The 25787-nt window shown below is 47.1% G+C and overlaps 1 protein-coding gene across 2 annotated transcripts in view; it reads left to right on the plus strand.

Moving 5' to 3' along the window:
- The window catches only part of ATP6V1A (ATPase H+ transporting V1 subunit A), a 233077-nt gene that overhangs the window by 202494 nt on the left and 4796 nt on the right, over positions 1 to 25787 (plus strand). For both annotated transcript variants that reach the window (XM_030203914.1, XM_030203915.1), the window contains exon 15: positions 17513 to 17684. In XM_030203914.1, coding sequence (XP_030059774.1) covers positions 17513 to 17684 — 172 coding nt within the window. The remainder of the gene's footprint in view (positions 1 to 17512; positions 17685 to 25787) is intronic.

Genomic DNA, 25787 nt, shown 5'->3' on the forward strand with positions numbered 1-25787 from the left:
ATACTTTTAAGAAAGGCTCCTTGCCCCACTTTGGTGCTGTATAAATATGTGAAAGAGTGGGATTTTTCTAAGCATAAATTTATGCTGAGCTGGGAAGCGGACCTACATTGTAGTTTTTCAACTCAGGAGTGGGATGCCATGTGTACACAGGTGCAGAAGGCTTCAGTCTCTGTCCTGGTTCAAGAAAATGCATATAAAGTCCATAGACAGTTGTTAAATGGACTTGGGGAAAATCCACTATTTCTGGGATAAGCAGTATAAAATGTTTTGTACATTTTGGGATCTTGCCGGGTATTTGTGACCTGGATTGGCCACTGTTGGAAACAGGATGCTGGGCTCGATGGACCTTTGGTCTTTCCCAGTATGGCAATACTTATGTGCTTATGTACCATATGGTATTACACTCCTGATAGTTTAAAGAGGATGTTTCCTACTGTGTTCAGATGTGTGTTGGTGCTGTATGAATGGGGTGGGGATGTTCCTTCATATTTGGTGGGGGTGTGTTCTGATATCCCTGTTCTGGTTGACGGTCATGCAAGCTTTAGCGAAGGGTCTCCAGGCTTCTCTGCCTTGTACTCCTGCAGCATGCTTACTAAAATTGTACAAAGATCGTCATATCTGGTGGGAGGGTAAACTGTTACATTGTGGCTTAGCGGTGGCTAAATGTTTGATTGCCTCCAGTTGGAAGAGTACCACATCACCTTCTTTGGAAGATTGGATCCAGCGTCTTCACTTATTGTTCTATATGGAAAGATTGACAGCTATCTACCTCACAAGGGAGACTGGGATAGACTTAGTGACTGCCTATCTGATTTGATGTAGGAGGGTCTGGGTACAGGATTTTAGAATTGTTAGGTTTAGATGAGAGGGGTTGGAGGTTTGGAGGGAAGGGGGCATGGGATTCTTTTAGTGGGGTGTCTTGAAGGAACAATGGGGCACTCTACAGGTGATTGTTCTTGTGTGGGTTTTTTTTTGTTGTTTTGGGGGGAGGGTTGTGAGGATTATTGTGAGTGATTGGGGGGGGGGGGGCTTTGGATATCATGTTATTAATGGACAGGGGTGGACTTCCAGTGGAGCTGTCGGCCAAGATGGCTGCTACAAGTTGAGCTCCAGGGACCCCGATCGTGGACCCCCAATTCAGGTGACCTGAACTTTCTCCCACAGCCTTGGCTCTGGTCTCACCCTCAGCTCGTACCTATCTGCATTGGGAGCACTCTAGTTTATCTCCTGGAAATGCAGATTCAGGTTGTTGGTGGTAAGTGCGTCTATCCCATCCCCCCTCAGTGTTGGAGCAGTGAACTGGGCTGGGAGAGCGCAGCTGGGAGGGGAGGCTGCCCTGAGGAATAACTCTGCAGGATGGTGGAGGCGGGGAGGCATTGCTTGACGGCAGCTTGCACCAAGTGGCGGATAGAGCACATCTACCGCAGTACGGAACTTCTCTGTACCTTTTCTAGTTCCACTATCAGGCTTATTTTCGAAAGAGAAGGGCACCCATCCTTCGACACAAATCGGAAGATGGGCATCCTTCTCCCAGGGTTGCCCAAATCGGCATAATTGAAAGCTGATTTTGGGCGTCCTCAACTGCTTTCCGTCGTGGGGACGACCAAAGTTCACGGGAGCGTGTTGGAAGCATAGCAAAGGTGGGACTGGGGTGTGCTTAACATATGGGCGTCCTTGGCCAATAATGGAAAAAAAAAGGGCGTCCCTGATGAACACTTGGCCGACTTTACTTGGTTCTTTTTTTTTACGACCAAGCCACAAAAATGTGCCCTAAATGACCAGGTGACCACCGGAGGGAATCGGGAATGACCTCCCCCTACTCCCCCAGTGGTCACTATCCCCCTCCCACCCTAAAAAAAATTTAATATTTTTTCCAGCCTCTATGCCAGCCTCAGATATCATACCCAGCTCCATGACAGCAGTATGCAGGTCCCTGGAGCAGTTTTAGTGGGTACTGCAGTGCACTTCAGGCAGGCAGACCCAGGCCCACCCCCCCTACCTGTTAAACATGGTGGTAAATGTGAGCCCTCCAAAACTCACCACAAACCCACTGTACCTACATCTAGGTGCCCAACCCTTCATCGCTAAGGGCTATGGTAGTGGTGTACAGTTGTGAGGAGTGGGTTTTGGGGGGCTCAGCACACAAGGTAAGGGAGCTATGCACCTGGGAGCTTTTCATGAAGTCCACTGCAGTGCCCCCTAGGGTGCCTGGTTGGTGTCCTGGCATGTGAGGGGGACCAGTGCACTACAAATGCTGGCTTCTCCCATGACCAAATGGCTTGGATTTGGTCGTTTCTGAGATGGGCGTCCTCGATTTCCATTATGGCAGTTTTAGTGGGTACTGCAGTGCACTTCAGGCAGGCAGACCCAGGCCCACCCCCCCTACCTGTTAAACATGGTGGTAAATGTGAGCCCTCCAAAACTCACCACAAACCCACTGTACCTACATCTAGGTGCCCAACCCTTCATCGCTAAGGGCTATGGTAGTGGTGTACAGTTGTGAGGAGTGGGTTTTGGGGGGCTCAGCACACAAGGTAAGGGAGCTATGCACCTGGGAGCTTTTCCTGAAGTCCACTGCAGTGCCCCCTAGGGTGCCTGGTTGGTGTCCTGGCATGTGAGGGGGACCAGTGCACTACAAATGCTGGCTTCTCCCATGACCAAATGGCTTGGATTTGGTCGTTTCTGAGATGGGCGTCCTCGATTTCCATTATGGCTGAGAATCGGGGACGACCATCTCTAAGGTCAACCTAAATGTTGAGATTTGGGCATCCCCGACCGTATTATCGAAATGAAAGATGGCTGCCCATCTTGTTTCGATAATACGGGTTTCCCCGCCCCTTCGCGGGTACGTCCTGCGAGGACGCCCTCAGGAAAACTTGGCGCCCTGTTCGATTATGCCCCTCCACATCTTTTTTGAGATGCGGTGACCAGAATTGAACACAATATTTGAGGAGCAGTCGCATTATGGAGCGATACAAAGGCATTATAATGTCCTCATTTTTGTTTTCCATTCCTTTTCTAATAATACCTAACATTCTATTTGCTTTCTTAGCCACCGACGCTGCACACTGAGCAGAGGGTTTCAATGTATCATCAACGATGATGCCTAGATCCCTTTCCTGGTTGGCGACTCCTAATGTAGAACCTTGCATTACGTAGCTGTAATTCGGGTTCCTCTTTCCCACATGCATCACTTTGCAGTTGCTCACATAAAATGGCATCTGCCATTTAGATGCCCAGTCTCCCAGTCTTATAAGATCCTCTTGTAATTTTTCACAATCCTCTTGCGATTTAACAACTTTGAATAACTTTGTGTCGTCAGCAAATTTAATTACCACACTAGTTACTCCCATCTCTAGATCATTTATAAATATGTTAAAAAGCAACGGTCCCAGCCACAGACCTCTGGGTATCCCCACTATCTACCCTTCTCCATTGAGAATACTGACCATTTATCTTTACTCTCTGTTTTCTATCTTTTAACCAGTTTTTAATCCACAATAGGCCACTACCTCCTATCCCATGACTCTCCAGTTTCCTCTGGAGTCTTTCATGAGGTACTTTGTCAAATGCCTTTTGTAAATTTAGATACACAATATCAACCGGCTCACCTGTATCCACGTCTGTTCACCCCTTCAAAGAAATGTAAGGAGTATTTGCAAGAACTTGCCAACATTCAATATCAGTATCAAGATGGCGCCTCCATGTAAGCTCTGGGCTTCGATGTAAGCTCCAATCTCCGGTGAAAGCGGCACCGGGAAGGGGAGCGCCAAATGGCGAGCAGAACGGACAGGCCCGAGCGGAGGCGGCAAGCGAAACCGCCACTGCCCCTGGTGCAGGGAGAGGCAGCTGATCCTCTCCCCAGGGGAACCACGCGAGGCCTGTGCGACGGGGCTCGCGTATCCAGCCTTGTCTCCTGCCCGCCCTTCTTCCCACCGAGCACAACGGGAGGCGACCGAGCCCCCACACCTGGGACCACATGGTCGTGCGACCTCCGACCGTGTGCCCGGCCCTGCCACCTAGCAACTCATCTGCCGACTCAGGAGGGCAGCTGGAGCAAGACACCAGACCCAGCGTGCCCACAGTGGGAAGCGGAGATAGGGAGGATGCGTGGGTGCTCCAGGGCAGGCAGACGGAACTGCCGAGAGCCCGACCGGCGGCACCTCATACCTGAGCGATCAGAGCGGCGGTGATGGCCAAGCACTCGGAGGCAACACGGCGATGAACTCCAGATGCCGTCTGCCCGGGATCAGATGCGTGGCGGCGCGGCCCGAGGCTATTGCCTCCATCCCCAGCTCCTAACACTCCTAATTCACCTGACTGTGAGTAAATTATCTATATTCATCTAAAAAAAAAATCCAAAGATCCAAGTCTCATCACACACCCTATAGAACGCGACCTACCAGGAGCCCAAACTGAACTATCACCAAAATGAACACTATCAAATTACTCCTAATAATTTACTCCTTATCACTGATCCACCTAACACTAACTACCCCATTCGCAGAAAGTAACATCATCCCCATACTACATAATCCCCAAAGACTGACCAGACACACCGCGTCTCATCAAACCGATAACAACCAAAACAAAGGAAGAACATCAACATGTGGACAACCCCAACAGAAGGGAAAGAACCACCACAATAAACCCATAATAACAAAGAAACGACAACTAACAAAAATCCACATAACACCAAACATAGCTGATCCATACCAAAAAGTTCAAATAGGCTACATCAACGCCAGATCCGTAGTAAACAAAACAACACTAGTAACAGACTGGATCATGTCAGAAAACCTTGATCTACTCTTCATCAATGAAACCTGGATCCATGACCAAAAGGACCCCATAATCCTAGATCTTTGCCCCCCAGGTTATAAAATCGTCCACTGGACCAGAAAGGAAAAGAGAGGCGGAGGCATAACATTAATCTATCAATCCCAGTTTACCATTGAAACCACTGCTTGATCACCTGAACTGTGTCCTGTTTTATGGACCACCAGGAAATTGGAACGAAGGCCAAACTATCTTCACCGATTTCATCTCAAACACATGTGTGACCAATGCCAATATACTAATACTAGGAGACATCAACCTTCACCTAGAAGACCCAAACTCCACTAACGCACGAGAATGTAAGGAATTCCTCCACTCATGGGATCTCACAAGGCCACAAATGTAAGCAACCCATGTCAAAGGGCATACACTGGACCTCATCTCACACAAACTACCAACAGACCAGAACCTAATAATAGATATTAAATGGACAGAAACACCATGGACTGATCATTACAAACTAAACCTATCACTAAAATGGTGGAAGAATGGCTTATACCACACACAAGAACACACAACCTACAGCACCAGAGGCCAAATAGACCCGGAAACATTCTAGCCACAGATATAGAATAACGAATGGACAACACAAACGGACTCCACTCACTATCTCACAGAATGGGATAAAAGATGCAGAAGCATACTAGACAAAATAGTGTCCTTAACGAACAAGAACCTCACGTAGGCATAACTCTATACCATGGTTCAACGATGAACTGAAAAAATTAAAAACACATTCCAGGAAACTCGAACGAGCATGGAAAAAAATAAAAGATGAACACACACTCAATGCATGGAAACAGATACAAAGAAAATACAAATACGCTATAAGACAAACCAAAAGGACATACTAGAAAACTAAAATAGGGCCTGACTACAAAGACACGAAGAAACTATACCAACTCGTGAACAAATTACTAGACACCACAGCGGTCACTGTAACCAACACAAACATCCCATCTGCTTACAAACTCACTAAATACTTCAATGAAAAAATTACAAACCTACGCAACATGACCTCAGGACAATACCGACACCGAAAACGTCATCGATAGCATGGACCCAAACCCTGGAGTATACCCAGCTGACCGCGTATACCCAGCTGACCACACTTGGTCAAACTTAACGCTACTCACCATCGAAACAGTCGCACAGGCGATCAAAAGGTTCTCCAGCACCCACTATAAACTGGATACCTGCCCCAGCTACCTACTAAAATCCGCCCCTGACTGTTTCATAACAGACCTTACATCCCACCTAAACTTCATGCTTCAACAAGGTCTCTTCCCTGGGAATATGGCAACATCCTACTCATCCCTATCCCAAAAGATACCAAGAAAAAAACAAACAAACTTGCCAACTACCGCCCAGTTGCATCTATCCCACTAGCAGTCAAACTGATGGAGACCATGGTGACCAAACAGCTTACTGACTACATGGACAAGTTCTCAATACTACATGAATCACAATCGGGATTTCGCCCCCTCCATAGTACCGAAACCGTGCTAGTCACTGTCCTGGCCAAATTCAAGCAGGAAATAACTATAGGCAAAAGCATACTTCTCCAATTCGATATGTTGAGCACATTTGACATGGTAAACCACAATATACTACTAAGACTACTTCGGGATTGGTGGAAATATACTTAGCTGGATCAAGGGTTTTCTAACCACCAGAACATACCAAGTGAAATCAAATCCAAACATATCACCACCGTGGAAAGTAGACTGCGGAGTACCTCAAGGATCACCACTATCACCAATACTTTTCAACATAATAATGATCCCACTGGCCAAGTTCTTATCAAAGCAAGGCCTCAACCCGTTCATCTACGCAGACGATGTCACAATATACATTCCCTTCAGACATGATCTGACAGGAATCATCAATGAAATCAAGCTCGGTTTGCACACCATGGACTCATGGGCAAATTCTTTTCAACTGAAACTGAACACTGAAAAAACACATTGCCTCATCCTATCATCTCAACACAACACGTACAAACCCACAACCATAATCACCCCAGACCACATCCTCCCTATCTCAGATAGTCTGAAAATACTCGGCGTTACAATCGACTGCAACTTCACACTCGAGAGCCAAGTGAACTCCACAACAAAGAAAATGTTCCACTCAATGTGGAAACTTAAACGAGTAAAACCTTTCTTCCCGAGGGAAATATTTCGTAACCTAATACAATCAATGGCACTAAGCCATGCAGACTACTGCAGCGGAATCTATGCGGGATGTAAAGAACAGCTACAAAGAAACTCCAAACCGCTCAAAACACAGCAGTCAGGCTGATATTTGGAAAAACGCGATTCGAAAGTGCCAAACCCCTCCAAGAAAAACTGCACTGGTTTCCAATCAGAGAACGTATTACCTTGAAAATCTGCACCCTGGTCCACAAAATTATGTACAGTGAAGTCCCAGGATACATTGCAGACCTCATAGACCTACCTCACAGAAACATAACCAGATCATCTCGAACATATCTAAACCTCCACTACCCAAACTGCAAAGGACTCAGACACAAAGCAACCTATGCATCCAGCTTCTCCTACACAAGCACACAACCATGGAACACACTGCCAAAAGCTGTGAAAACAACCTACGACCACTAAACTTCAGGAAATTACTAAAAACCAACCTGTTCAAAAAGGCATACCCCACCGACCCAACATAAATGCCTACACTCTGCAACACAGCAAAACCAAAGTTCATAATGGACACTATATAACCTTTCTTCTCTTCGATCCCCATGGTACTTGAAACACATGAACCTTTATCCGACCACAACATCACCTTGTATTTGTTTCTCTACTGGACTTGGCGAACGCTTTTACGATACTATGTAAGTCATATTGAGCCTGCAAATAGGTGGGAAAATGTGGGATACAAATGTAACAAATAAATATAAATAAATAACCCAGTGCAGTGTCATCTCAGTCAACTGGTGTAACTCCTATGCATCCTTCCCAAGATCCAGTAGTGTCTCTCCTATCTACTTCACTCATTGCCTCATGGAGGCCATTCATTGCCACTCTCCTCCCCACACACTATTTGTCAAAGTGCTTTGGAGGGCTTCCTAGATTTGGATTTCTATCCTCTGGAATCCTCCTACGAAATAGATGTTTGAAACCTTCTGCTCCAGTTTACATTTCTAACCTCCTGCCTACGTGTCTTCTCACACCCTTTGCTCATCCCAGCTAGCCTTCTTACAGCTACTACTATCTTCATATTTGCGACTTGATAAAACATGCAAAACTACATTTGCATACCCCCCAAGATGTATTTCGCTCTTTTCTCTTCTTTCATTTTTAATTTTCTAACCTCCTTAGGTCCCTCTGGACCATTTTAAATTATGAACTGTTTTGCTGTATTTGTAATGTGAACAGTGGTATATCAAACACAATAAAATAAAAAAAAGAACTACTCTACAGGGATTTGGTCCGATCCTTTCACCCCTCAAGCTCAATAAGAGTCTTGTTAGGAAGACATCTCTTACCTGAGATTCATTAAAAACATAGCAGAAGAAGTACTGTTCTCACTTCAGCAGGAAGGAGAACAATGAGCAAGATATCTTTGATCTTTTTTAGTTTACAGAGGCACCAAAGACTGCTGCTTTACCAATCCATGGTCTTCTACAAGAGGAACAGCTTCTCATGTGGCAAATTTCACTTATTTAAGCTTGCTTTCAAAAAGATGGACACGAAATACAAGATACAACTGTCACCTGGTTTCATTAAAGTTCTACACGCCTACTCCTCTGTCATAGTTAGGGCAGCCTTGAAGAAAGTGAAAATGTGCAGTGTTCTTGAATACACCTCCAGGCAAAGATACTAGGCTCTTGGACCATTTGGGCAAGGTGCTCCGAGTAGTAGTGCTCTCTTCACCACCTCTATGTTATGCAAATCTATCTCATTCACTTTCATTGTGGGTATCCTGAAAACTTGACAGGCTAGTTGTACTCAAGGACTATTGAGAACTGCTACTCTGGACAAATGAGTGCATCCCAAAGCTAGAGGAGTTACTAATATCTTAGATGAACCTTCCTCCCTTTTCAAATAACTACTCAACAACTGCAGCATCCTGTCTTCTCTAAGCACTGCCAGCTGAGAGAGGTCAAACAGTGCAGGCCACACCTTCTCTGCTTAAAAAAAAAAATTAGTTTGTTGACTACACCCTGCCATACCTGTACTGGATTGAGTTCACTATTCTCTTCAGCAGTGGGAACAAATTATCACAGCTTCCTGGGTCCTCAGTATAATAGACAATTACTAGTTAAGGCTCATCGCTTAGCCATGAGATCAACCTTTACAGTCATCTCACCCATCCCAGATCCACATCCATCAGCTTCAGGAAGAGGCCAGACTCCTTCTGCACTCCTATTCAATAGTTGGTTCCATCACAGGAAAAGAATCAGGGCTTTTACTGCATGTACTTCCTGATCCCAAGAAGACCATAAGGCTTATGCCCTATCTTGGACCCTAGCAATCTCAGACGTTTTCTCTGAAAGGAGACATTCAAAATGAACACTCTTCTCTCTATTCGCCCCCTTGATAAAGGGAGACTGGCTATGTGTACTGGATCTTAGAGATGCTTACACACACATTGTGCTCCATCTGCATTGCAAAAAATATTTTCAGTTCATTCTTCATATGGACTATTATCATAGAAACATGGAAAATGTAGGCAGATAAAGACTATATGGCCTATCCAGTATGACCATCCATGCCATCTATTCTCCCTATCACTCCCTTAGAGATCTTATGCACGTCCCAATCTCTCTTGAATTCAGATACTATCTTCGTCTCCACCGCTTTCACAGGGAGGCCATTCCACAAATTCAGCACCCTTTCCATGAAGAAGTATTTCCTCAGGTTACTTCTGAGTCTATCCCCTTTACTTTCATCCTATGCCCCCTCATTCCAGAGCTTCCTTTCAGTTTCAAGGTCCTCCCTTTCAGCCTGTCATCAGTCCATGGAATCGTCATGAAATGCCTCATGGAGGTAGCTGCACGTTTTCATGACCAAGGTCACCTAGTTGTTCCATATCTTGATGACCAGCTCCTGGCTGCTTCCTCAAAAAACCTGGCTCTAACCATCAGGAACAAATAATTTGCCTAATTCAGACTTCATCACCAATTTGTTGGAATCCGTCTTGCACTCTGCAAACAAAATTTAGTGCTGTGCAGGATTGTCCTAAACAGTGCACATAGAATAAGAGGTAAGAGCACCCTAAGCATAGGCGGCACCTACTTATGTGCTTGACTCGTTCCTGTTTGTTGACTGAAAAAAACATTATTGCAGGTGAGCTCTGTAGATAACAAGATTAATCAAGCACACAGTTCCTCTCTCAATAAGAGTTGCATTATTTCTCCGAGGACAAGCAGGCTGATGGGTGACGTCCACGGCAGCCCTGAGGTCCAGAAATCTACCAAGCAACAAAAATTTGCCTAGAGCCTTCGGTCGCGCGCAGGCGCGGCCATCTTCCCGCCCATCGCGCGGGGACGCCAGTTTCTTTTTGTCCGCGATTGAGAGAGACTGTGTTTTGGTCCCTCTCAGCGCACCCTGAGAAGCCTTCGGTTTTTTTCATCACGATTTTCACGTTTTTCTTCTCCCTTTCTTTCCTTTCCTTTTCTTCTTCTTTGGCTCCGTTGAGCTGTTGTTTAAAAAAAAAAGTAGTTTTCCTTAGACTCTTAGTTTGGGCCGGCTAAGTTTCGTTTCGCCGCCGTTGCGACCATCTTAGGCCGCCCATTTGGGGTTTGTTCTCTTTTTTGTGCCTTTCTTTTTGGCACCATGGACGACTTTGACTTCACTGCCGCTATTTTTCCATCCATGACATCGAGGATTCCCAGCGTCTTCAAGATGTGCGGTCGCTGCAACCGGGCAATCTCGGGTTCTGATCCATACGCGTGGTGTATTCAGTGCCTTGGGCCCGAACATTGCCCAGCTGCCTGTAAATTGTGTCTCAGTCTCAAGAAGCGGACACAAGCATCGAGACAAGCTCATTGGGACCATCTGTTTGGAGCTTTGCCCGGTACTTCGACGTCGACAGAGGTACCGAGCTCCGCGGTGTCGATGTCGGCACCGGAGCAAGCATCGACCTCAGGAGTGCAGGTAATGGCTGTCCGCATACCGCTGCACGCTGGAAGTAGTGAGCCGTCGAGTGGGTCTCCACCTGTTTTGAAGGCTCCTGCTTCGCAGGCCCATCGGGACCAACCATCTTCGGACCCGACCCAGAGGAGGCATTTGGATTTGACGTCCTCTTCGTCAGTACCGAAAGGTACTGATGCCGTGCCTCGGGCGAAGGCCAAGAAGCATCGGCACCAGTCTCCTTCTCGACATGGTACTGGGAGCTCCAGGGTGTCGAGGGAATCAGCACCCGAGAAGCGTCGACGCCGGGAGGACCGCTCCCCCTCTATTCAGTAGGTGTCGATGCGTCAGTTGATGGACAGTCCGATACCACCTCCTCGTCCTTTACAGGTTCTGCCTCTGACTCCTGCACCGTCTTCCCTGCCTTTCCTGGTAGAGACTCTGGATGAGCGCCTTTGAGCCGTTCTTCCGGGTCTCCTGGAAGGGCTAATGCACCAGTCTGTACTGGCACTGACAGTACCGTTGGCAAAAGCGTCGTCTGGCTCCTTGCCTGTGGTGAGGTCCCCGACACTGGTACCGCTTGTGGCATCAGCTTTGGCTGCCACCCAGGTCGACTCCCCGTTGAAGTTGTTAGAGGGAACTTCTTCACCGCCGCCAAGGGAGTCGACTTCTCAACGACACCATCGAGGACATCGTTCCTCGGAGTCGAGACGGGCCCGGTTTCGGACTGCTGTTCGAGAGCTTTTGTCTGAAACCGAGGAGGAGGCCTTGTGGGGGGAGGAAGAGGATCCCAGGTATTTCTCATCCGAGGAGTCTTGTTGTCTTCCTTCTGACCCCACTCCCTCTCCTGAAAGAAAGCTTTCTCCACCGGAGAGTCTTTCTTTCTCCTGTTTTGTCCGGGAAATGTCTGTGAGCATTCTCTTCCTGGTGGTTAGTGAGGATGAGCCCAGGACTGAGATGCTCGAGGTCTTCGACTATCCTTCACCACCTAAGGAGTCGTCCACGGCTCCTTTGCATAAGGTTCTCAAGGAGACGTTGCTTAGGAACTGGACGAAACCCTTAACTAATCCCACCATCCCTAAGAAGATTGAGTCCCAGTATAGGGTCCAAGGAGAACCTGAGTTGATGAGGACCCAGTTACCTCATGACTCTATGGTTGTGACTCTGCCCTGAAGAGAGCTGGCAGTTCTAGATTTTTTGCCTCGGCGCCCCTGGGGCGGGAATCTAGAACTCTCGACTCCTTTGGGAGGAAGGCCTACCAGTCCTGCATGCTTGTGTCCAGGATTCAGTCGTACCAGCTCTACACGAGCATCCATATGTGGAACAATGTGAAGCAACTGGCGGACCTGGTAGATAAGCTCCCTGTGGAGCATGCCAGGCCTTTTCAGGAGGTGGTCAGGCAGCTGAAGGTGTGTTGTAAATTCCTGTCCAGGGGTGCTTATGACACTTTTGATGTTGCATCCATGTCTGCTGCTCAAGGTATAGTGATGCGCAGACTCTCATGGCTGCATGCCTCTGACCTGGAAAGTAGGACCCAGCAGCGGCTTGCGGATGTACCTTGCTGGGGGGATAACATTTTTTGCGAGAAGGTCGAGCAGGTTGTAGAACAGCTCAATCAGCGGTTCACCGCCCTCGACAACCTCTCCCACCGGGTGCCTTCAGCATCTACCTCAACTGGTAGACGTTTTTTCAGGGGCAGGAGGAGTGCTCCCTACTCTTATAATAAGCGTAGGTACACTCCACCTGACCGACAGACTTCTCAGGCTCAGTCCCAGCGCACTCGTTCTCGTCAACAGCGTGCGCCTAAACGGGCCCCTGCAGCTCCCCAGCAAAAGCAAGGGACGGGCTTTTGACTGGCTCTGGATAAGCATAGCCGCAGTAAACGTGTCTGTATCGGACGACTTACCAGTTGGGGGAGAGGTTAACATTTTTTCACCAAAGGTGGCCTTTCATAACCTCCGACCAGTGGGTTCTTCAAATAGTCTGGTTAGGATACACCCTCAATTTGACTTCTACACCTCCAAATTGCCCACCAGGAGCTCAAGTCATTCAGCTCCCAGCACAGGCAGGTACATGCAAAGGAACTCTCCGCCCTTCTCAGCGCCAATGCGGTCGAGCCCGTTCCACCCGGGCAAGAAGGGCTGGGATTCTATTCCAGGTACTTCCTTGTGCAAAAGAAAACAGGGGGGATGCGTCCCATCCTAGACCTAAGGGCCTTGAACAAATTCCTGGTCCGAGAAAAGTTCAGGATTCTTTCCCTGGGCACCCTTCTTCCCATGAGTCAGAAAGACGATTGGCTATGCGCTCTGGACTTAAAGGATGCTTACACCCACATTCCGATACTTCCAGCTCACAGGAAGTATCTTTGATTTTGTTTCGGAACGCAACACTTCCAGTATTGTGTACTGCCTTTTGGCCTGGCCTCGGCACCCCGGGTCTTTACAAAATGCCTGGCGGTGGTCACAGCATCGCTACGCAGACTGGGAGTGAATGTGTTCCCTTACCTCGATGATTGGCTGGTGAAGAGCACCTCGGAGGCAGGAGGTCTACAGTCCATGCAGATGACTATTCAACTCCTGGAGCTACTCGGGTTTGTTTTAAATTACCCAAAGTCCCATCTCCTTCCAGTTCTAAGACTAGAATTCATAGGAGCTCTGTTGGACTGAACGACAGCTCAGGCCTATCTTCCCGAGACGAGGGCAGACAATCTTTTGTCTCTCGTTTCTGTGGTCAGAGCGTCTCAACAGATCACGGCTTGGCAGATGTTGAGACTTCTCGGCCACATGGCCTCCACAGTTCATGTGACTCCCATGGCACGCCTTCATGTGAGATCAGCTTAGTGGACCCTAGCTTCCCAGTGGTATCAAACTGCAGGGAATCTAGAGGATGTGATCCAATTGTCCATCGGGTTTCGCAACTCTCTTCGGTGGTGGACCATTCGATCCAATTTGACCTTGGGACACCCATTCCAAATTCCTCAGCCACAGAAAGTGCTGACAACGGATGCATCTCTCCTGGGATGGGGAGCGCATGTAGATGGGCTTCACACTCAAGGACCTTGGTCCCTCCAGGAATCAGGTCTCCAGATCAATCTCCTGGAGTTGCGAGCAATCTGCAAACCAAATTATCCAAATTCAGACAGACAACCAGGTTGCCATGTACTACGTCAACAAGCCGGGGCGCACCGGATCTCGCCCCTTGTGTCAGGAGGCCGACCAGATATGGCTTTGGGCTCGTCGTTACGGCATGTTTCTCCAAGCCATGTGTCTGGCAGGCATAAACAACAGTCTGGCCGACAGATTGAGCAGGATCATGCAACCTCACGAGTGGGCGCTCAATTCGCGTATGGTGCGGAAGATCTTCTGAGCGTGGGGCACCCTCTTGGTGGTTCTTTTTGTCACTCAGCTCAATCACAAGGTCCCTCAGTTCTGTTCTAGACTACAGGCCCACGACACACTAGCGTCAGATGCTTTTCTCCTTCATTGGGGGAAGGGTCTTCTGTATGCATATCCTCCCATACCTCTTGTGGGGAAGACTCTGCTAAAACTCAAGCAAGACCGGGGAACCATGATTCTGATTGCTCCTTTCTGGCCGTGTCAGATTTTGTTCTCTCTTCTTCTGAAATTATCCTCCGAAGAACCGTGGAGATTGGAGTGTTTTCCGACCCTCAGAACAAAGGGGCGCTTCTGCATCCCAACCTTCAGTCTGGCTCTCACGGCCTGGGTGTTGAGGGCATAGAGTTTGCCTCTTTGGGTCTTTCTGAGGGTGTCTCCCGAGTCTTGCGTGCTTCCAGGAAAGATTCCACTAAGAGGAGTTATTCTTTCAAATGGAGGAGGTTTGCTGTCTGGTGTGACAGCAAGGCCCTAGATCCTCGCTCTTGTCCTACACAGACCCTGCTTGAGTACCTTCTACATTTGTCAGAGTCTGGTCTCAAGACCAACTCCGTAAGGGTTCATCTTAGTGCAATTAGTCCTTACCATCAACGTGTAGATGGTCAGCCTATTTCTGGACAGCCTTTAGTTGTTCGCTTCATGAGGTTTGCTTTTGTTAAAGCCCCCTGTCAAACCTCCAACAGTGTCATGGGATCTCAACGTCGTTCTCACCCAGCTGATGAAGCCTCCTTTTGAGTCACTGAATTCCTGCCATCTGAAGTACTTGACCTGGAAGGTCATTTTCTTGGTGGCTGTTACTTCAGCTCGTAGAGTCAGTGAGCTTCAAGCCTTGGTAGCCCATGCTTCCTATACTAAATTTCATCATAACAGAGTAGTCCTCCGCACTCACCCTAAGTTCTTGCCGAAGGTGGTGTCGGAGTTCCATCTGATCCAGTCAATTGTCTTGCCAACATTTTTTCCCCGTCCTCATACCCGCCCTGCTGAACATCAGTTGCATACATTGGATTGCAAGAGAGCATTGGCCTATGTGGAGCGGACAAGCCCCTTCAGACAGTCCGCCCAAATGTTTGTATCATTTGATCCCAATAGGAGGGGAGTCTCTGTCGGGAAACGCACCATTTCCAATTGGCTAGCAGATTGCATTTCCTTTACTTATGCCCAGGCTGGGCTGACTCTTGAGGATCATGTCACAGCTCATAGTGTTCGAGCCATGGCAGCGTCAGTGGCCCACTTGAAGTCAGCCACTATTGAAAAGATTTGCAAGGCTGCGACATGGTCTTCAGTCCACACTTTCACATCTCATTACTGCCTTCAGCAGGATACCCAACGCGACAGTCGGTTTGGGCAGTCGGTGCTGCAGAATCTGTTTGGGACTTAGGATCCAACTCCACCCCTCTAGGCCCATTTTGTTCTGTTCCAGGCTGCACTCTCAGTTAGTTGTTTTCTTCGTAGGTCAATCCTTGTTACGTCCTCGCCGTTGCGAGGCCCAATTGACCTTTCTTTGTTGTTTTGAGTGAGCCTGGGGGCTAGGGATACCCCATCAGTGAGGACAGCAGGCTGATTGTTCTCACAAACCCGCCCTCCTCCCCTTTGGAGTTGTTCCTTCTTTTCATCTTTGCTTTTTGATCTAACTGGTGTCCCCGCGCGAAGGGCGAGAAGATGGCCGCGCATGTGCGCGACTGAAGGCTCTAGCAAACTTTTGTTGCTAGGTAGATTTCCGGACCTCAGGGCTGCCGTGGACGTCACCCATCAGTGAGAACAATCAGCCTGCTGTCCTCAGAGAATACCTGCTACAGATATGTATCTTCGCTTTCTTGAGCTAAGGAGTTAATTTGGCAGAAAAGAGTGCCAAATACAGGAATAGCTACACATACTCAGAACTTTACACTTGTGTGCTTGATCTGTGCTGCTGTCTACATCCAGGGTTGGTGCAACCCATAAGCGTGACAGGAGACACTGACCTCTCGGGGGTGCCAAAAGCCACTGCAAACCGTGTTACCTATTGCACCAGGCTACTCTCTCCCTTCCCTTCCTTTCACAAGCTCCCACAGGTATGGCAACTCTCCCCCTTTGCAGTCTTGCATCGCATCTTGCCTTCTCATTCCTTATACCCTCCTCCCAAGTGCAGTCTGACACCTCTCTCCCCCTTCCATGCATGGACCTAGTGTCTCTTCCTCTCTCTTCCCAACCCCCCCTCCCACCCCCAGACTGGCACCTTTCTCCAGCCTCTCTCTCCTTTCCCTTCTCCCCATCTGGAGGTCTGTAAACTTGCCTGGGTCACTGTCAGCAGCGCAAGCTTCTTCTGATGTAACTTCCTGTTTCCGTGAGGGATGCGATTGTAGGAAGGCTCTTAGTGCCAAATGCAGGGAATCTGCTGATCCTGATGGCAACCCAGGCTAACACTGAAGGGGGATGAGAGAAGGGAAAGAGAGGCTAGATTGTGCAGGATGTGGAGAGACAGAGAATGGTGCTGGACTCAGGTGAGGCGAGAGGGAGAGAGGTGCTGGATTGTGTGGAGGGGTGCTGGACTAGGAGGGTTAGGGACATTGGATCCACAGAAGGAGGGAGGAGTAAAGAGAAAGATGTTAGGACTTGGGAGAGGGGGCAGAGGAGAAAGAGAGATGGTTCCCTGAGGGGGTGGTGGACAGGGGGAGGAATAGGAACACAGAGGGGTAATACTGTATAGGGAAGGGATGGGGACACAGAGCATATGCTGAACATGGGACAAGGGAGGATAGGGAAAGGGGAATAGAGGGGAGATGCTGGACAGGACAGGTAGGTTTGTAGCGGGAATGTATGGAAAGAGGTGCTGCATTAGGTTGGGGGCGGTTGGTGAGAAAGAAAGAGGGAGGAGGGTGTTGATTTATTGGTTGCATGGGGGTTAGGGGTCAGAAACCCTAGCACTAGCCTTGCCTACAGAAAACATTTGCATTGTTTTCCTCAGGTATAGCAATTTGTGTGTGGTAATTGCGATACTTGTTGCATTATTTAACTGTTTTAGCATGTTTATTCCATATTTTTCATATATTTTGTTATACTGTGGATATGTTTTTGTTGTGTGCTCTGTACATCGTCTTGAACTTTGTTGAATAGGTGCTCAACAAGTTTTATTAAAATAATAAATTATTTTTTGTGGCCCCAGAATGGTACAGTAATTTTATGCCATATTTTCTGGTTCTTTAGGTTCTGTCCTTTCTACAAGACAGTGGGTATTCTGTCCAACATGATATCTTTCTATGACATGGCTCGTCGCGCTGTTGAGACTACTGCTCAAAGTGACAATAAGATCACATGGGCCATTATCCGAGAGCATATGGGCGAGATTCTGTATAGATTATCTTCTATGAAGTTCAAGGTATGTGTACAACAATTAAGAAAAGACAAAGCAAGCTGTCTTATACATCTCTGAAGCAATGTTCAGCCCTATAACACTGAGTAGGCAGAATTTCATCTTGCTCATCACATTACTGCAGATCCCTGGGATACAAAGGGAAGAAAACTCCCCCATCTCTAGGTGCCCTGGAGCAAGAGAAGCAGAGAGACCACATCTCTTTGCAGGAATTAAAAATCAAAATAAATAAACCACTGGCTAATTTGGTTGCTGTGCACTACCTTGAAGATGATTCCCAGTGTGATTCCCAAGTTAGGTTTTGTGCTTTCTAGGTCGGCTGGGGCTGGGGATACTACAGAGGTAGCATTCACAACTCCTGGGGGAGAGGAGGAAATTATGGTCATTACTTAAGGACTGACAACAAATTGCCAGATTCAGGGCCTAGGGCAGTGATGGCGAACCTTTCAGAGACCGAGTGCCCAAACAGCAACCCAAAATCTAATTATTTATCGCGAAGTGCCGGTACTCATAATGGGCGGGGTCACCACATATGACTCCACCCCTATGATAGCCACACCCCCTTACACCAGCCATGGCGCATATAAACAGACATCATTGAAAATATTATACTAGTATAGGAGAAAAAAAAATAACATGATTTTCTTTCATTATAAATCATTTCTGTAAGTTGTTACAGCTCCAGTATACCTAGTGCAAAATAAGACAGCAGATGTAAATTCTCAAATTGGACATATTCCAAACACTAAAATGAAAATAAAATGATTTTTTCTACCTTTGTTGTCTGGTGATTTTGTTTTTCTATCCATATTGGTCCTAGTCGCTGATTCTGCTGCTCTCTATCTGTTCTCTTAACTCCGTTTCCAGGGCTTCCTTTCCATTTGTTTCTTTACTTTCCTCCTTTCTTCTTCATTTCTTACCTCCATTTATGTTTTTACTTTCCTCCTTTCTTCTTCATTTCTTGCCCTCCATCCATGTCCAGCAACCCTCTTCTCCCCTCCAGCCACAAATGTCCAGCCACCTTCCTCTCCAGCCACCCTCCCAGCACCCAGCATCAGGCCGCCAGCCCTCCCACCCAGCACCCAGTATCAGGCCTCCCTCCTTCCCACCCAGCACTAGGCCTCCCTCCCACCCAGCACCAGGCCTCCCTCCCTCCCACCCACCCACCCAGCAGCACGCAGCATCAAGCCTCCCTCCCACCACGCAGCAGCACCAGCCAGCATCAGGCCTCCCTCCCACCCAGCAGCACCCAGCACCAGGCCTACCTCCCTCCCACCCAGTACCAGGCCGGCCTCCCTCCCTTCCTCCCACCAAGCACCACGCCGCTTGTCCTCCCCCCCTCCCTCCCAGCACTAGGGCCCCCCTCCCCCTCCTCCTCCTCTGAAATTGAAAAAGCGTGCCGGGTTAAGGCAGCAGTGGCAGCGGCAACGAAAAGCGTGGTCTTCACTCGGCGCGCTTCCCTTCTGTCTCTCAAGCTCTGGTCCTGAGGGATCGCAATGTCAAGCATCAAACGGAGATGAAGAAACAGCAACATTGAACCTCCTTGAAGCATTGTGCCAGGAGCTCCAGGGCATTGGCATAGATACTTACTCAGCCTCCCAAGATCCATGTCCAGGCCTCTGATCTGGCCCCATCTTCTTCTCAGACTGTCCCTGTACTGATACTGGCCCCATCTTTACCGATGGGGAAGTCTTGCTACAGGAGGAACTGCAGCCGATCTTGGATCGATGTGATGTCAAGACATTAAGGGTATTGGTGTTGGCCATGGTACCACCCCAGCCAATCCTAGAGGCCCATGCTCCCTACCTGTCAGCCATTCATTGATACTAGTGCCCCGCTGGGCATCTGAGCCAGTATAGGCTGAGATGGTGCTTCTTTCCAGCCCATCAGGGGAGGAAGCCCTCTTGGAGTCCAGAAGAGGTCCAATCCCTTGGCACTCCAGCACACAGTCTGGCCATGAGTCCAGTGGTCCAAGATGGGCACAGACTCACACCTCCCTGAGAGGAGTACTTTGCTGTGTCTGATTTGGTCCACTGTTGGGTATCTGACTTGGAGCCAGAGAACCCCTTGGAAGAGGGGTCCCTGGGTCTACCCTCAGACTCCTCCCCACCTCAGGAGAGGAGGAAGTCTCCCCCCAGAGGAACTCTCCTTTGTCACTTTTTTGAGGAAGATGGTTGAGTCCATCCTATTTCAGTTAAAGATCGAGGATGAGCCCAAGACCCAGATGTTGGACATCTTTGATTATGAAGCCCCTGCTAAGGAAGCTGTGACAGTGCCTGTCCTTTAGGCAGTGCAGATGAGGAATTGGGAGACACCTCTCTCCGTATAGCCTTATCAACAAGAAGGCTGAATCTATGTATATAGTCCAAAAGGCTCCTGGATTCGAGAAGCAGCAGCTTCCTCACCATTCAGTGGTGGTCGAATCTGCCCTCAAAAGGGCCAGAAGTTCCAGGGCCTTGGTGTCTCCAGTGAAGGAAGCTTGGACTCTGGAGTCTTTTGGGAGGTAGGTTTTTTAGGGCACTTTGCTCATTTCCCACATACAGTCCTACCAGCTCTACATGAGCCTTCACTTGAAGAACTTGGTGCACAGTGTGCCGGAGTTCGCAGACACTCTAGTCCTAGAGCAGGCTGCTGACTCCTTCAGCTAGTAGTCCAGCAGAAGGCATGCCAGGAAGTTGTTGGAATGTAACAGGTGGGCATTTAGCCATGGCATTCAGAGCCACATACCTGACAGGCAAAAACAACAGTCTGCTGGACAGACTGAGCAGGGTGATGGAACCACACGAGTGGTCTCTCAATATGGGCATTGCCCAGTAGATCTTCCGAGCATGGGGCACTTTCTCAGTGGACCTCTTTGCCACTCATCTCAACAGTAAAGTTCTTTTGTTCTGCTCCAGACTCAGGTCACACAGAAGACTACTGCCGGATGCCTTTCTTTTCAACTGGGGAAAGACCTTCTGTCTTCTTATTCTCCCATATCTCTTATGGAGAAGAATTTGCTGAAACTCTAGCAGGACTGAGGAACCATGCTTTGCTGCTTTACTGGCTGAGACAGATATGGTTTCCTCTACTTCTGGAGTTACTTTCCAAAGATCCATGGAAACTGGAGCGTTTGATGACCCTCATCACTCGGAATGACGGGGCTTCTTCTGCATCCCAGCCTTGAATCCCTGACCCTCATGGCTTGTATATTGAGAGCCTAGAACTACAAGGGTCACAAACAAAAGCAAAAGTAATGGGGAAAGTCCTTCCACAAAAATCAAACAGCAAACAGGGTGGAGGGTGTTGGATCCAGATGACTCAAGTGATTTTTTTAAGGAGAATAAATTTATTGGAAGATATCTGACTTCTGTTCATTCTTTAGGACATTCCTCCACCCTGTTTGCTGTTTGAGAGCTTAGAACTTGCATCCCTTCAACTGCATGAGGGTGTTTCCCTGGTTCTGCTCATTTCCAGGAAACATTCCACTAAGAGGTCTTATAATTTTAAATGGAGGTTTACCGTCTGGTGTGAGGGTCAGGTCCTAGATCATTTCTCCTGCTGTATACAAAAACAGTTTGAATACCTTCTACCTTCTATCTGAGTCTGGTCTGAAAGCCAACTCTGTGTTTACCTCAGTGCAGTTGGTTCTTACTATCGCCATGTGAAAAGAAAGCCCATCCCTGTACAGCCTTTAATTGCTCAATTCATGAGAGGTTTGCTTTTGACGAAGCCCCTAACAAACCTCCTTTCGGTGTCATGGGACCTCAACATCATCCTCACCCAGCTAATGAAAGCCTTTTGAGCTGCTTGACACGTTCCACCTGAAGTATCTGGAACGTTTTGTTTTTGTTGGTGGCCACTTCAGCGTGCAGGATCAGCGAGCTTCAGGCCTAGTAGCTGATCCATCATGTTTCCGCACACATCCTATGTTCCTTCCTAAGGTCAGGTTAGAATTTCATCTTAGTCAGTTGTCCTGCCAACATTTTTCCCAAAGCCTCATGCCCGTCCTGGTGAAAGTGCACTGCACACCTTAGACTTCAAGCGAGCCTTAGCCTTTTGTCTGGAGCTGACTAAAGCCTATAAACACACCACCTAGCTTTTTGTTACTTTTGACCCTAACAGGATGGGGGATAGCCATCAGTAAATGCACTTTACCAACTGGCTAGCAGATCGCATCTTCTTCACTTATATCCATGCTGGGCTGACTCTGGTTGGTCATATCACTGCTCATGATGTCAGAGCCATGGCTGCATTAGTAGCCCACGTAAGATCAGCCTCCATTGAGGGGATTTGCAAAGCTGCAACATAGTAGTAAGATGTGAATGCGCAGACTGAAGACTGCCTTGATCAGGATTCCTGACATGATAGCCAGTTTGGTGAGACAGTCCTGCAGAATTTGTTTGGGGTCCACCTTCCTAGGCCCATTTTCTGTTCTAGGCTGTACCTACACAATAGGGTACGTAAGAGTTTAGTTTAATTAGCTTCTGGTTTGTCTGCCTGTTGCAAGTCCATATTGTCCATTGTTTGTTGTTTTCAGTGAGCCTGGTAGCTAGGGATTACCATTTGTGGCAGTTGATGTCCTGCATGTCTCGGAGAAAGCGAAGTTACTCACCTGTAACAGATGTTTTCTGAGGGCAGCAGGACACATATTACCATATACCCTCTCTTCCTCCCCTTGGGGTTGTATTCTCTAAGCTTTTCTATCCAACTCTCTGGTCCTGTTTGAGTGAGCTGAGCCCAAAGGTACATGTGCCTTCATGGTTGGAGCTGCTAAAAGCTTCTAATAATAGAACACTGGATAACATCCATGCCAGGCTCTGTCGGATGATGTCACCTATATGTGGCAATATGTGTCCTCCTGTCCTTGAAGAACACTTGTTACAGGTGAGTAACTTCATTTTCTCACTACTTATAAAAGAGCTACATTCAAAACAACATGAATAAGAATAGCCAATTAAAAGTAATTTATAATACCAGAGGGCTAAGCATAATTGCCCCTCAATCACTCTTCTAAAACCCTGACTAAAAGAGCATTTTGCTGTCACTTATTGTGTTCCTTGGGGGACATTTTTTAAAATATACATGTATTCCCAGAATCCAGTATGTGTATACATTTTTGGACCACCACAAGCATTCCTAAAACATGCTCTTTTTGAATCTGTGCACCCTGTGGCAATTATTTTATTTATTTATTTCAAATTTCTATTCTGCACAATCCTGTGTTCTTGGTGGATTAGGCTTGGATTTGTTGGGGCAATTGCACGTAGGAGAGACGATTTTGCCCTTTGGGAATCTGGTGGAGGACTATGGACTTAGGTCTGGTGACCGTTATGCCTATTTGCAGCTCCACCATTTTCTGAAGGGGCCTGTCTATGGAAGCTGCTTAAAGCGAGATACTCACCCGATGGAGGAGGTGTGTGTAGATACTAGGCGCACGCGTGGATTGATATCTTTTCTGTACGATTGTCAAATGAGGTGCGCAAAACCATCCATACTACATAGACAGCAGTGGGAGCAAGAGCTACAATTTACTCTACCAGAGGCTAGTTGGTTGACACTTGAGAAGCAGATTCGGAAATCTTCATTGGCGGTGGCTTTGCAAGAAAACGCTGTTAAGGTATTTTATAGATGGTACTTGACACCGGCTAGGCTACACCATATGAGTGCCCAAATATCCCAGAGCTGTCAGCGAAATTGTGGCAAAGTAGGAACAGCGGGTCACATTTGGTGGACTTGTCCAAAAGCGCAAGCCTACTGGAGGGGTGTTCGGGCACGTCTTCAGGTATGGATTGGTAGGTCTGTGCAGTGGCATCCCTCGATCTTCCTTTTGGGTGGGCGACCAGAGAGTCTTACGTCAGATCAGTGGCTTCTTGTGCGCGCCTCTCTGAACGCTGCCCAAGTGAACCTAGCGCAAAGCTGGAAATCCCCGTTGATTCCTCCAATGGTGAGATGGATAACGAAGCTCAGATACATTTGTGAAATGGAGAGATTGACGGCTCTGAAGAGAAAAACACTGCCTAAATGGCAGAGAATTTGGGACCCCTTTTTGAATAAGTGTTTAGAATAAAAAGAAAAAAATGTATTGGATGGCAGACTGGGAAGACGGGAGGGAGGTGAAGAGTTCGATAAGGGGAGGGGATTAGGATTAATAGAAGGGGAATGTTAATATGTAAAACTAAAAATGTTTGAAGTATACTAAGTTTTGGACATGCTATTGTTATATTGTTGGCTGAACAGTTTGGTACACAATCTCCATTGGATCTGAGGGGGTAGCAGAACTATATATTCCAGTTGTACTATGCAGAGATGTGTAATGTTTATGTTTGATTAACAATGTTCAATAAAGACTTCTATAAATTAAAAAAAATTTGATTTTGATGATGGAAAGCAGTATTTTATGGTCATGTTAGATTCAGCGGCATTTGATACTATTGACCATCAAGTGCTGCTTAAGAGGTTGAGAAAAGTGGTGTTAAGCTGGTTCTAGTCGTTCCTGAAGAACAGAGTGTTTCAGGTTAAGACAAAATTCGATACTTCAGCTTGGAAAGCAGTTTTGTCAAGCGTACCCCAAGGTTCAGCTTTATCTCCAGAGTTGTTTAATTTATATACGACACCTATTTGTAAAGTGTTAGGTGGTCTTGGATTGCATTACAGACTTTATGCAGATGACTTGCAATTTTTCTTCCAGGTTGAAAGCACTATTGTATACGCTCTGGTCCACCTATCAATGTAATTAAATTGATTCAGAAATGGATGACAGCAAATAGATTGCAATTAAATATTAGTAAACCAAAAGTTTTATTGCTGTCAAGGCTGGGGGGTGACAAATTATCCTCTGAATTTTCAGGTTGATGGCTGTATGATTTCTATTTTGAATGAAATTAAGCATCTGGGAGTTTGCTTGGACACTACACTGTTCATGAAGAGTCATATTGGCTATTATTAAGATGGTATTTTTCAAAATGAGATTATTATGTAAGCTGCGGGATTTGCTTTCATCTGGGAATTTTCAGTCAGTTTTGAAAGCCATGATTTTTCCACATTTTGATGACGGCACTCCAGGTTGCTCAAAATGTGGTGGTGCAGGTGCTTGTAGGTAAATCAATTAGGAAGAATATTACAGCTACTTTAGCATCTCTACGCTGGTTACCAATTGTGTACAGGATTGAATTTAAGGCATTTACCTTTGTTTTTAAAGCACAAAGTAATGCAGGTTCCCCTTGGCTGGCATCAGATCTCACAAGGTACAGGCCTACTCGTTCTTTAAGGTCTGAGAATAAGTGTTTGTTTTATGTCCCAAGTTTTCGATCTGTTAGCTTATTAGGTCTTCGGGCTATGACTTTTCAAATTGCGTGGCCTAAGCTGTAGAATACCTTGCCAGTGGAAATGCGTAAAGCTGAAACTTTGCTTAGCTTTAGAAAGCAGCCAAAACATTTTTATTTTCAAAAGTGTTTGAGGAAGTGGGAGGTTTCACGGGTTTATGAGGTGGAGGGGCAAGTACATGGCTATGGAAACAATTTTTGTTAATTGTGATTTGTTTTGTTTTTTGATATGAGGTTTATGATATATTTTATTACTGTGTAAGTAACTACAGGGCTCATTTTCAAAGCACTTAGACTTACAAAGTTCCATAGGTTACTATGGAACTTTGTAAGTCTAAGTGCTTTGAAAATACTCCTCTTTGCAAGGTAGCTATTTCCAATCTCATTGCTTGAAGCTTTCGGTAGTCAGACACCGATCCGGACTCCCTATATTTAATCTCCAGATCTCCCAGTGTGCCCATACACTGAGACAAACGTTCCCTTTGGGCTCGGGACCTCTGACCAGCTTGCTTAATAAAATACCCTCTCGCTACTGCCTTAAAGGCATCCCATACTATCCCCAGTGACGGACAAGAGTCCATATTGACATCAAAATACTCTTTCAAAACTGGAAGAAATCTCGCCACCAGCTCCGGGTCTTGTAGCAAAGAGTTGTTAAGCGTCCATCTCTTATCCCGCTTTTCATCTTGCAAGGATGAGATATTGGCCCAGACTGGGGCATGATCAGATATGGTAATATGACCTATAGTGGCCCCCCCTACCCCAACCGACAACGTCTTATCCAGGAAAATATAGTCAATTCTGG

This window comes from Microcaecilia unicolor, chromosome 5 (assembly GCF_901765095.1).
Source record: "Microcaecilia unicolor chromosome 5, aMicUni1.1, whole genome shotgun sequence".
Taxonomy (NCBI): Eukaryota; Metazoa; Chordata; class Amphibia; order Gymnophiona; family Siphonopidae; genus Microcaecilia; species Microcaecilia unicolor.